General features: G+C 56.1%; 1 protein-coding gene across 1 annotated transcript in view; it reads left to right on the top strand.

Annotated features, from left to right (window-relative positions):
- Positions 1 to 8,272: 8,272 nt before the first annotated feature.
- HS3ST3B1 (heparan sulfate-glucosamine 3-sulfotransferase 3B1) overlaps positions 8,273 to 11,608 on the top strand; it is a 39,219-nt gene continuing 35,883 nt past the window's right edge. The window contains exon 1 of the mRNA XM_059149080.1: positions 8,273 to 9,273. Coding sequence (XP_059005063.1) covers positions 8,720 to 9,273 — 554 coding nt within the window. The 5' untranslated portion in view covers positions 8,273 to 8,719. The remainder of the gene's footprint in view (positions 9,274 to 11,608) is intronic.

Raw genomic sequence — 11,608 nt, 5'->3', positions numbered from 1 at the left:
CTTTATTTATAGTTGACAACACTTGGAAGCTTTCAAGATGTCCACATAGGCGACGGGATACACAAAAGTGATATCCAGACAACAGAATATTGTCCAGCAGTGAAAAGGAATGACCTATCAAGCCATGAAAATCAGGGAGAATTCTTGAATGCACATTGCTAAGTAAGTGAAAGGATCCAACCTAAAACAGCAACGTTGTGTGATTCTTTTTTTTTTTTTTTAAAGATTTTATTTATTTATTTGACAGACAGAGATCACAAGTAGGCAGAGAGGCAGGCAGAGACAGAGGAGGAAGCAGGCTCCCTGCTGAGCAGAGAGCCCAATGTGGGGCTCGATCCCAGGACTCTGAGACCACTACCCAAGCTGAAGGCAGAGGCTTTAACCCACTGAGCCACCCAGGCACCCCATGTTGTGAGATTCTAACTACACAATGTTCTGGAAAAAAACAAAACTATGGAGAAAGCAAAAAGATCAGCAGTTACCAGGGGCTCGAGAAGAGGGAGGGACGAGTAGATAGATGTGTTTCAGGCAGTATGGCACTAAAATGGTGGGTATGTGTCACCACACATTTGTCAAAACCCACTGAATGAGTAACACAAAGCGTGTTATACCCTGATTTACACAATAATAATGCGTCGATATTGGTTCATCAGAGAAAACCAATGTACCAGCTATTAATCTAATCAAATGAACACTAGCAATTACTCTTAGGGGAACGTGTGGGTAAGAGTGGTGTTGAGGAGATGGATGGGAGCTCCGTACTCTCCACTCCTTTTTTCCGTCAACCCAAAACTGCTCTAAAAAATAAAGCCTATTAATTAAATAAAAGTGAGCAGTAAGAATACTAATTCTGAAACTCTCAAAAATTTACAGAGGCGACTGGGTGGCTCAGTGGCAGTGCCTCTACCTTTGGCTCAGGTCATGATCCCAGGACCCTGGGATCAAGCCCCGCATCGGGCTCTCTGCTCAGCAGGGAGCCTGCTTCCCCCTCTCTCTCTGCCTGCCTCTCTGCCTACTTGTGATCTCTGTCTGTCAAATAAATAAATAAAATCTTGAAAAAAATAAAATAAGGGGGAAAAACTGTCAATAAAAAAAATTTACAGTGACAAAATATTACAAGTGCAATGTTTCTGAAAAACAAACGAGGTCAAAGAAAAGATTTGATGTTTCAAATAAACTAGCTTTCCTCCCAAAGGGGTAAGAGCCTGGTCATTGAAGGCAACCCAGACATCTCTGGAGGGCAGTCTGAGCTCCAGAGCTTTCTGTGTGGTCAGCAAAAGACATTGCACCTGCAGCAGAGCTGGACATCTCCCTCTACCCAAGCCTGTCTTCCTCCCCCGACAGGTTTTGTTCCCAAGGAACTCTCTCCTAAACATCCAGTATACTCGTCCTTCCCTAGCTACATATTCTCAGCTGATACCCTTGAAGGGCATGAGCTCAGGGAGAAAAATTAGGCAATGAAGGTATGCCAATAAGTAGTGGAAAAAAATTGGAGCTGCCGAGTAAAACTTAGACAGTGACTGAGATAAAGTATGCGGGAGGTATGTTGAATTCCAAAATGGATACCACCAAAGAATGAACTAGCAAAATTCTATGCCAGTAGAAAACAGAACATGTATAAAATTTGAAGTGGAAAAAAAAATATGCATCTCAAGAATTTTATACCCAGACACATTTTTTCTTCAAGTCTAAAAAGGCAATGGGCAGACATTCTCAAGGTGTCAAAAAAGTACTGCAGTCATGAACACTTTCAAAACATCAGCAATAGCCAATTCCTCCATCAGTTACAATCAGCTGTAATATGCACCGAAAATGAAACTCTCAGGGCACCTGGGTAGCTCAGTGGGTTAAAGCCTCTGCCTTCAGCTCAGGTCATGATCCCAGGGTCCTGGGATGGAGCCCCACATCGGGCTCTCTGCTCAGCAGGGAGCCTGCTTCCTCCTCTGTCTCTGCCTGCCTCTTTGCCTACTTGTGATCTCTGTCAGATAAATAAATAAATAAAATCTTTAAAAAATAATAAATCTTTAAAAAAACAAGGAAACTCTCACTGGGGTACCTGAGTGGCTCAATGAGTTAAGTGTCCAGTTGTTTCCACTTGAGCAGTAATCTTATGGGTCATGGGACTGAGACTCACATTAAGGTTCCATGCTCAGCATGGGGTCTGCTTGACCCTCTGCCCATCCTCCCACCTTCCCTCTCCCTCTCTCCAATAAATAAATAAAACTTTTTAAAAAAGAAGCTTTTAGACTTATTGGCTCCATTGAGTCACATAAAAATAAAACGAAAACAGACAATTTATATAATTGTTATTACGTGTCAGATTATGAACCTTGGCAAAGTAAAATAAAGTATACATTAGTTAACTTCTTTTTAAGTCACAGGGGTCAAAAGAAGGATGTGTGCTAACTCACTCATGTTTCAAAGAAAGGAGTGAATAAATAAATATCATCTCTAAAATACATAGTTTAAAAAATGATTCCAAATGCATGCATTTTCTTTTCAGGGGTGCCTTTTAGGAAACCAAAGTCCCAGAAATAAAGAAACATTTATTACTTCAATAATTCCTTACTTTCAAATTGAAGTTATCTGTAGTCAGCATTTTTATTTATTTGTTTATTTTAAAGATTTTATTTATTTGACAGACAGAGATCACAAGTAGGCAGAGAGAGAGGGAGAAGCAGGCTCCCCACCGAGCAAGGAGTCTGATATGAAATTCGATTTCAGGACGCTGGGATCATGACCTGAGCAGAAGGCAGCTGCTCAACCAACTGAGCCATCCAGGCATCCCAGGATGCTTTAAAAAAAAAAAAAAAAATGTTATTTATTTATTTATTTATTTGAGAGAGAGAGAGAGAGAGCGAGCGCAGAGGGAGAGGGAAAAGCAGACTCCCTGCTGAGCAGGGAGCCCAAGGCAGAGCTTGATCCCGGGACCCTGAGATCATGACCTGAGTCAAAGGCAACCGCCTAACCAACTGAGCCATGCAGGCGCTTTCTGACGCTGATGTGAACCATAGCATAGAAAGAGAGGGACACAGGTTGTGTTGCATGGGTTGTGTATAGGATGTTTTTGAAGGAGTGCTCTTGGGATCGATACCTGTGGAAGGAAGGTGCAATGTCCTTTGCCGACCCCATAGGATTGCCCTCTGGAGCTATCTGGATTGGCTGGGAAGACCAAGTCTCTACCCCTGGATGGGGGCTCCCCTGGGAAGAGGTGGGATGGGTCGTTCAGCTAGGGGCTTTCTACTGCAGTTGTCTGCAGGCCCAGAGGGGCCAGAGACACACCAGCAGGTGGGGCAGTGGATCCCTCACTCACAGGGGCTGTGGGGTCCCAATGGTGTCCACTACAAGAGAGGCTGATGCCTCCGGCAAGAGGATGGGAAAGAGACATCCTTGAGGCAGGAACAGCTGAGATCCAGAGCAACAGTGGGGTCACTCTGTGCTGGGTTTGCTTGCAGCTTCCTTCATTGTGACAAGAGGGAAGAAGAGGGTTGGGGTGGGTGTTAGTGCAGAGGTTTGGCAGAGAGAAGGTGTAGACAGTCCCCTACTAGCATCAGTGTTCTCAAAGAAGGTTAGAGAAATGCTGTCTCTTGGCAAAGTGGGCCTCCTGGAGACACTTAGGAGAGTTGCAGATGTCTTTGATGTGACGGCAGAGGGCAAATTCACCTCCATGGGAAGATTTCCTCCAGCAACTCGGGAGCTCAGGCCAGAAAGGTTGAAGGCAGGATTGGCCTTGGAGGATTTCCACTGCTAGGAGAGTACAGTGGAGGAAGAGAGGGACCAAAGGTGTTTGCAGGAGAAGAGCACAAAGGCAGACAGTGGAACTGGGGCTCAGAAGGATTGTGTAACTTTTTCAAAGTCACACAGCCAGTAAATGGTTGGGAAGCAGATTAGGCAAAGTAATGCACCTCTGATGTATGGTATTCAGGGACCTGGCAGGAAAGATGACACACCCCAGCTGGGTAATTTGAGGGGAGTGTAATAATTTGAGGAAGAGAGAACACGCAGGAAGAGCACTGTGCCTGGGCCCCCAAGTAGGTGACGGGAACAGCCATGCCAGGACCCGGCGACAGCATGGCTGCGTGGAGAGGGCCTCCCTGTCACGTCCAGGGAGGGAAGCAGACAGCCTCTGATGGCCCAGCCAAGAGGGAGCACGGGCATGAGGACCCCTGCCTCAGTTTCCCCACCATTCCCTGCCCCAGTGTTCCCTCGAGGACAAGGAAACCTCCAGGCTCGGAGCAAGGTGCGTTGAGGAATCAGCGCACAACCTCGACTTCTCCGAACACAGGTCACCGAACCAGTCAGGGCATCCAACTTCTTTTCGCTGTAGGATAAGAGCAATCACCGTCTGTGATTTGCACAGAGCTCTTCCTGCGCTTTACGTCATTGACCCGCCACATATCAATCACCCCAGCGTCCTCGGGTGGGTCCCACCGAGTCTGGGCCAATACGCGCTCCAGTAGGCGCAGTGGGAGCGCAGCGCTGGGAAGGGCTTCCTACCTCTGGAGAAGCCCTCCAGCCACTCTTACTGGAAATTTCGAACCCCTCCTCCGCCTGGCCAAGCGGCTGCCACGGGGCTGGGCAAGTGCCCGCCTCTGGCAAATAGCTCCCCGCGCGCAGATCGGCGCCCTCCACCCGGGGAGGAGATGGGGGTGCCGCGGCCGCCTAGACACCTGGAGACCGGGGAAGCCACGGAAGCTCCGGGGGGCACCAGGGGGCGCCGCAGCAGCCCAAGCGGAGGGGAAAATCTCCTTCCCCGAGGGCAGGGGTGACAGGCCGGCCGCAGCAGCCGGCGATCTTCTCCTCCCGCCACTCGGCGACTGTCAGAGCGCCCCCTGGCGGGCGGGCATCGGAGGCGCTGCCGCGACCCGGCGGAGGAGGAGGAAGCAGGGGGCTTGCAGCTGCAAACCCGCGGAAGGCCACCTCGCTGCGGTGCGGGGGTGAGATGGCGGGGGCGCCGAGGAGGGGGAGGAAGGTCCGAGTTCCGGTGCCGGCCCCGCAGGGAGCAGAGGTGGGGCACGGATCCGGGAGGCTGTGGGTCACGAGGAGGAGTTGGCAGGGGGGCTCGAGCAGCTGCGGAGGCCTCCCTTCCCGAGGCCAGGAGCAGAGAAACTTCAGGCGGAAGGTACCGCGGCGATATGTTGGCTCAAGTCCCCTCTTTTACAGACGGGGAATTTTAGGGCCCGGGAATGACCCTCCTGGGTCACCTGGCGGGCCGTTGGCAGCAGGACCTTGGGAAAGAGGACAAGGGACTGCCCCCCAATCCCCCGTCCTTCTGCGGCGGGGTTAGAACCCTCAGAGGCCCCAGGTGAGCCCCCCCACCCCAATTAGGTAATCCCAAAGAAACCAACCAAAATAAAACATGAATCTTACTAGGGTGCTCAAATTGAAGTTGTTCCTTTCCAGGTTTTCCGAAGGCAAATATTTGCATAATTTGACCAAGGGTAAACCTTTTTCCAGTTGTGAGCGGCGGCCTTTGCTGCTGGCCTGGATCGGGCGTGGAGGACCCCCAGCACTGCTGAACAGTATTTAAGGACAGGAGCTCAAACTGGGATCACGGTCAGCTTTGCCACCAACTCTGAGCAAGGGTGAGACTCGGGTTCCGCATCTGCAGAATGGGAGCATGGAAAAGCTAGCGTCGACCCAGGGCAGAGCCTCTGGCGGCAGCCAGGCGTGGGGGGTTTGGGGCGCATTCCGAGCCCAGTGGACCAACCAGCCAAGTGGACGAAAGGGTCAAAGTGGCGGGTCACAGCCCAAGCGCTGCTCAAGCCGCGGATGACCCGCCGACCTCAGGCTGCTGTGGGCACTGAGAATTCCCGCTTTGTTCTGGTGGGGATTGAATGCGCGCCGGGTGGACGCGGGCGGCCACTTGGCTCTGGGGTGCTCAGCTCTGCGGAACACTCCGGGCAATTTCCGATGCCCACATTTTTGCTTCCACTCCCTCCTTTCACCGCCGGAAAAGAGCCCTAAATATATCCGGCGGCTTGGATTTGTAATCCTTTACTTTTCTTTTACACTGGGCTTCTCTAGCCCACAGGACAGAGACCATTTTTATTAGGAGTATCAAAATCCTTAAAAAACAACAACAACAAAAAAACAAACAAACCAAAAACTCACACAAAACTATGATTCCCACCCAATCAGGCCTGAAGTTTGCCACACCGGGGAGCTACAACCCGGCCAAACACAAATCATAAACCCCTCTTACCCCCTCCCCTAAATCTTCAAAAATCTTCATAGCCCCCTCAACAATAGGAACTCATTAAAGACACACCCTTTGGAGACACTATTTCCTTCTTTCATTTCCAAAATAAAAGGTCGGGCTAGTGCTCAGAAACGCATTCTCGTGTTTTCGAAGTTTAAATAAGTTAATAATTAACTAATGAAATGTAAAATTGCGGGCGAATAAGTCACTTCTGCATAACAAATACAACATCCCAGCGGCGGGGGTGAAGAAAAGCTGTAAAGAAATCCCCCCTGTGAACAGAGAAGACGCAGGAGAACCCTCTACCTAGATTATTGCCCCCTCAGCAGTTTTGTAGGAAAATGTCCTGGGCGCAAAGTAGTTGCAAAGGGGTGGCGCGGGGCATAGCCGGGGCGCGTTGGCCCCAGGGTGGCCTCTGGGTTGTCTGAACCCTCTCGGGTCATCGCCGTCTCCCACTGGCACTTTTTCGAAGCAGAGGTGCGCACTATAAGGGCAGGCTGGCTTTTTCAGTGTGCTCCAGACAGAGGGGAATTGGCCTTGGGGTAGGGCTGCGGGGACTCGGGACACTTGGGGACATTTACTGAGAAGCGAAGGCTAATCTCGGACAGCGGGCAGGAGGGCAAGGGCTCAGGTCGGTTCGTGCACGGTTGCGCCGACAGGGAAATGCAGCGTGGGCGGCGGCTCTCGGTGAGTCACCCCAGGGGGCGACACTCAGCCGCGGGGGCTCCGCTGGGGTCGGAATCGGAAGGAACATTCTATCCCGGAAAGGCGCGAAGCCGAGCGTTGGAGGCCCCCCTGGCCCCGCCGGAGCGGGGTTGCGGGCGCTGAAAACTTTCTGAGCGCTCCCGGAATGAACTTGAGCATCCCGAGCTTCTGAACCGCGAAGGCCGGGGCAACATTGCGGCGGCAAGAGGTACCACTCGCCGGCGCTTCCGCCGGGAGGGTTTACAGTTCGGCGGAAGCTTGGCTCCCCCGCCACGAAGGTCCCTTTGCAGAAACCTGGGGAGAGCAACTAACACTGGATTTTGACTTAAATAAGTGCAAGTCAGCGATCAGTCGGCTGCAAGTTGACTTTGACTTTAAAAGAAAAATCGGTGGGAAACACCTGATCATTAGTGTAACAGGTCAGCAAACCTAACTGGCTCCTGGATGAAGGCGAATGCAGTGTTGGCTTTAATATGTATTCAGGGAAAGGGGAGGCGAGAACATGGTCTTAAGCCTGACGTCCCCAACAAACATATCCCGACAGAACTTGCTACACGTGACTTTCACACTCCCTTTCCACCACGAAGCTTCCTACCAGACTGTCTCTCACTTAATTTCTTCCTTCGCTCCTCCGACCTTTCCCGGCGGTTTGGGAAGGCAGGGAAAATTTTTCCCCAGGACAGTTTACACCGGTCTCGGTTAATCCGCAGCCCGAAAGAGATCAACCCCTGACAAAGAAGAAAGAAAAACTTAAAAAAAAAAAAAATGTTGAAAGCCATTTATAGACTTTCCACTTAAACTTCCAAAACCCGTGCCTGTCCCGGAAGCCCCCGCCCCTCCGAGTCCCTGGTGTGGGATGGTCGAGTCTGGGGGCTGCAGGCGTCTCTGGCCTTGACTCTCGCTCTTCCAACCCCCTTCCTTCCCAGTGCACAAGACACACACACACACACACACACACACACACATCACAAGCCCTCCAGCGAAACATCTGGATCTGGGCTCGAGTCCCCGACACAAGGGCAACTACACGCCAAGACTGGCTCCTGGGGAGCGAGCGCACCACAGTACCACCCCGCGGGATCAGAGCTCTCCCAGCGCTCTGTCAATCCAGCATCCTTCCGACCATCTGCTCCTGTCACCAGCCCCTGGCTCCGCCCCCACCGAGTCCGCCCCGTAGCCCGCAGCCAATAGCAACCTCCGACCTCTCTCCACCGCTCCAAACCCTTTCCACACCCCCACGTTCCGGGAGCCGGTTGGCTGCTGCACGCTCAGCGGAGCGCCCGTAGTCGCAGGGCGTTCCGGGTTTCTGATAGGCGGAGCGGCCCGTCACTCTGGAAGGCCGGGCCCGCCCACCCCACCTCGGTCGCTGGCTCTCTTCCTGCGCAGTTCTTCGCAGCCTCCGCGGAGAAGTGCCGGGGCTGCTCCCTGGGCTCAGTGGGCAGGCCGGCGAGAAGGCAGCCCCGGCCAGCGGCCGCGCCGCGTACGCGGTCCGGAGTGAGCAGGGAGCGGGGGTTCGGTGTTCTCTTGCTAGAGCAGGAGCAGCCCCTCCGCCAGCAGTTGCCGCCACCCCGACTTTCGTCCAGTTGAGGCTCCTCCCGGGCAACATGTCAAAAGCCGCCACCGCTACAGCTGCCGCCGCCACCTGGGGAAGAGTAGCAGCAGCGGCGGCGGCGGCGGCAGCGGGCGCGCGGGGGCAATAAACCGAACCCCGCGGGCGTCCTGCGGGCCAGGGAACCCTCTCCGCGCTCACAGCTCCGGCGGGCCCCGCGCCATGTGCTGAGCCATGTCCCTCGCCGCGCCCCCGGGCTGCGCATGGGGCAGCGCCTGAGCGGCGGCCGATCCTGCCTCGATGTCCCCGGCCGGCTCCTGCCGCAGCCGCCGCCGTCCCCGCCACCGGTGAGGAGGAAGCTCGCGCTGCTCTTCGCCATGCTCTGCATCTGGCTCTACATGTTTCTGTACTCGTGCGCCGGCTCCTGCGCCGCCGCGCCGGGGCTGCTGCTGCTGGGCTCGGGGTCCCGCGCCGCCCACGCCCCGCCAGCCCTGACCCCAGGTCCCGATGGGATTGCCCCCAGGCTGCCGTTCCAGGCGGCGCCGGCCACCCCGCCGGCCGCGGGTAAGGAGCCGGCCGAGGGCGCCGCGAGCCAGGAGGAGCAGAGTCCCGAGACGCCAGACTCCCCCAGCTCCATCTCCAGCTTCTTTAGTGGATCCGGGAGCAAGCAGCTGCCGCAGGCCATCATCATCGGCGTGAAGAAGGGCGGCACGCGGGCTCTGCTCGAGTTCCTGCGCGTGCACCCCGATGTGCGCGCCGTGGGCGCCGAGCCCCACTTCTTCGACCGCAGCTACGACAAGGGCCTCGCCTGGTACCGGTGAGTTTCCCTACCGCGGCCGGGGCTAAGGGACGGGGCGGCAGAAGAGGGAAACGTGGCATGTGCTTAGGGAAGTGACAGGGGTACAGCCGCCGACCACCGGGCGCGGGGAGGGGCAGACAGGAATAACGCACGGCGCCGGGAATCCCGCCCCATCGTGGTACGGGGTGCGCGCGGCTCGGTTCTCTCCACAACGCGTAGAAACTTCTCGAGGAGCTCCGGCGGCCCCGTGACCCACGGTGCCCTTAAAATTAGTCAAGGGGGCTAGCCACTGGGATGGCGCTCAGGGAAGCGCGCAGCCCTCTCACTGTAGCCGTTTCGCAAACGAATCGATCCAGTGTGGCTCGTATTTAGTGTTTGCTCTCGGAGCCCCGGGACGTTCTGCGCCCAGTCGGTCACGGTCTCCACCCTAGACCAACTTCTGCAGCAGCTTCTGCTCCCCAGATGGGGATGGGGGTGGGAGAGACAGCGTCTGTAAACTTTTTTCCTACAGTCCTCCTCCTTGCTGGAACCCGAAGAGGGTCAGACCCGCCTGGCTGGCGGGCAGCTTGGGCTCGGGAGGGTGAGCTGGGCGGGTGGCCCTGCGCCGCCGCCTCCTGGCCCACGGGCGGACGGACTGACGGGCCGGCGGTGCGGAGCGTGGAGCGGTGCTGGTCCCTGTCGGGCAAAGGCGCGCACTGCAGCCGGCGGGAGCGGCGCGCAGCTTTGAAGGCTCCAGGGCGCCTCGGGCTCTGCTCGCTGGTTTCCTCCTCCTGGGTGCCAGGAGAGCCAGGAGAGCGCGGTTAGGGACCCGTTGTCCGCGGGCCCTGTACACGTCGGGGCCCCAGGAATGTAAGGGGCTCATTGGTTGGGAAATGTGCGTTGCTCCGGGATCGGGGCTTCCGGGAGCTCGGTTTTCGGGTGGGGTTCTAAAAGGACCACGGCCCTCAGGGTCATTCATAATCACGACCTTTGCCCAACGCTTTCCAAAGCTACCGACCTTTGGGGTGGGCTTCTGGGTTGAACGAGCTTCCGGTGGGGCCCGCATGGGCAAGGGGGTCCACACTCCGGCCTTCGGAAACTTGGTCGCCTCCCAGGGTCCCCGGCCAACGGCCCTCACCCGTTTTCTCTGGCCATCAACCCCAACCCTCCCAAGTAGGACTCCCATCAAGTCCCCCGGCAGGCACCTTCCAGGCCTGAGCTGCTCGGGACTTCGGGAAACAAAAGAGGAAAGTCGAACCGAACCCCATTCCCTGCTCCCATCCCCCCTTCTAGGCCCCAGGAGAGATAAAAGGGGGCTGACCCAGTGGATTAAAATCGTTCTCTTCCCAGCCTCGCCCTCTCCTTGCTTTTTGTCCTTAATGTTTTTATTATTGTCAGGAGTTGCCTATGTCTCGAGGTTTAGCCAGCCGTGACAGTCACGCTACCCACCGTTCCCGGGCCGTGGACACTGGCTGTTTACGAATGGGGGCTCCGGAGTCCCGACGTCTGGATTTGCGTCCCGGCTCTGGCGGCTTGCTGGTGGCGCGGAGCCTCAGTGCTCCTGTCCGTGCAGTGGGGATCCTGTGGTTCCCCCTCCCCCCCGGCGGGGAGGAGTGCGCTCGGGTGCCTGGCTGGCACGTGGGGGCCTCTCCGATTGTTATCGGGGCCACGGAGGGCATTGTTACTATTTCTTCTCCCACCTCTTCCACGGGGATGTGGGTCCTGGGGTCCGGGGTTGCAGGCTATAAGGCGCGCCCTTCCAGGGGGAAATCCACCAGGGGCCAGAGGTAGCCTGGGCTGTTCGTAGATGAGAAAACTAGGGGCCGGGTTGGGAGGAACTGGCGGGGGAGAGCGCTGGATCCGTCAAGTCAGGCGGTCGTAGAAGCACCTGGGGCAGGCTATGGAAATCCCCACAGGAAGATTCACGACGGCTCTTAGGCGGCCGCGCTCCACCTGCTACGTTCCTGTTGATTGACTCAAAACTGCTAAAGAAAGAAAGAAGCCGCCCTGGAAAGCCTCGCCGCGCGCCTGCGGCGGGGAGCGCAGCCGGGGAGCTTCGGGCGGGACCCGGCGCCCGCGGGCCGCCCTAAGAGCGGCTGCGACCGGCGGCTGCACTTCGGGGAGGCGGGACCTAGACTAGGTCTGACCTAGTCATCCCCACCCCCCCACCCAGGCGGAGGGGCCGTACGGAAGGGGCGAGGAGGCCTAAGGCCGGCGGTGCTCACCCCGCGGACCGGGTGACGGGCGGGGCAAACCGGACACCCAGCAGCTTGCCCCACGCGCCGCGATCCCGGGCTACTCCAACGGCGCCCGGCGGGACCACAGGCTTAGCGGATGTTTTTCAGGGAGAGGGAAAAATGTCTTCCAAAATGCC

This window comes from Mustela lutreola, chromosome 15 (genome assembly GCF_030435805.1).
Source record: "Mustela lutreola isolate mMusLut2 chromosome 15, mMusLut2.pri, whole genome shotgun sequence".
Classification (NCBI taxonomy): Eukaryota; Metazoa; Chordata; class Mammalia; order Carnivora; family Mustelidae; genus Mustela; species Mustela lutreola.
The sequence above is the reverse complement of the archived record's forward strand: the minus strand, read 5'-3'. Positions and strand labels throughout refer to the sequence as shown.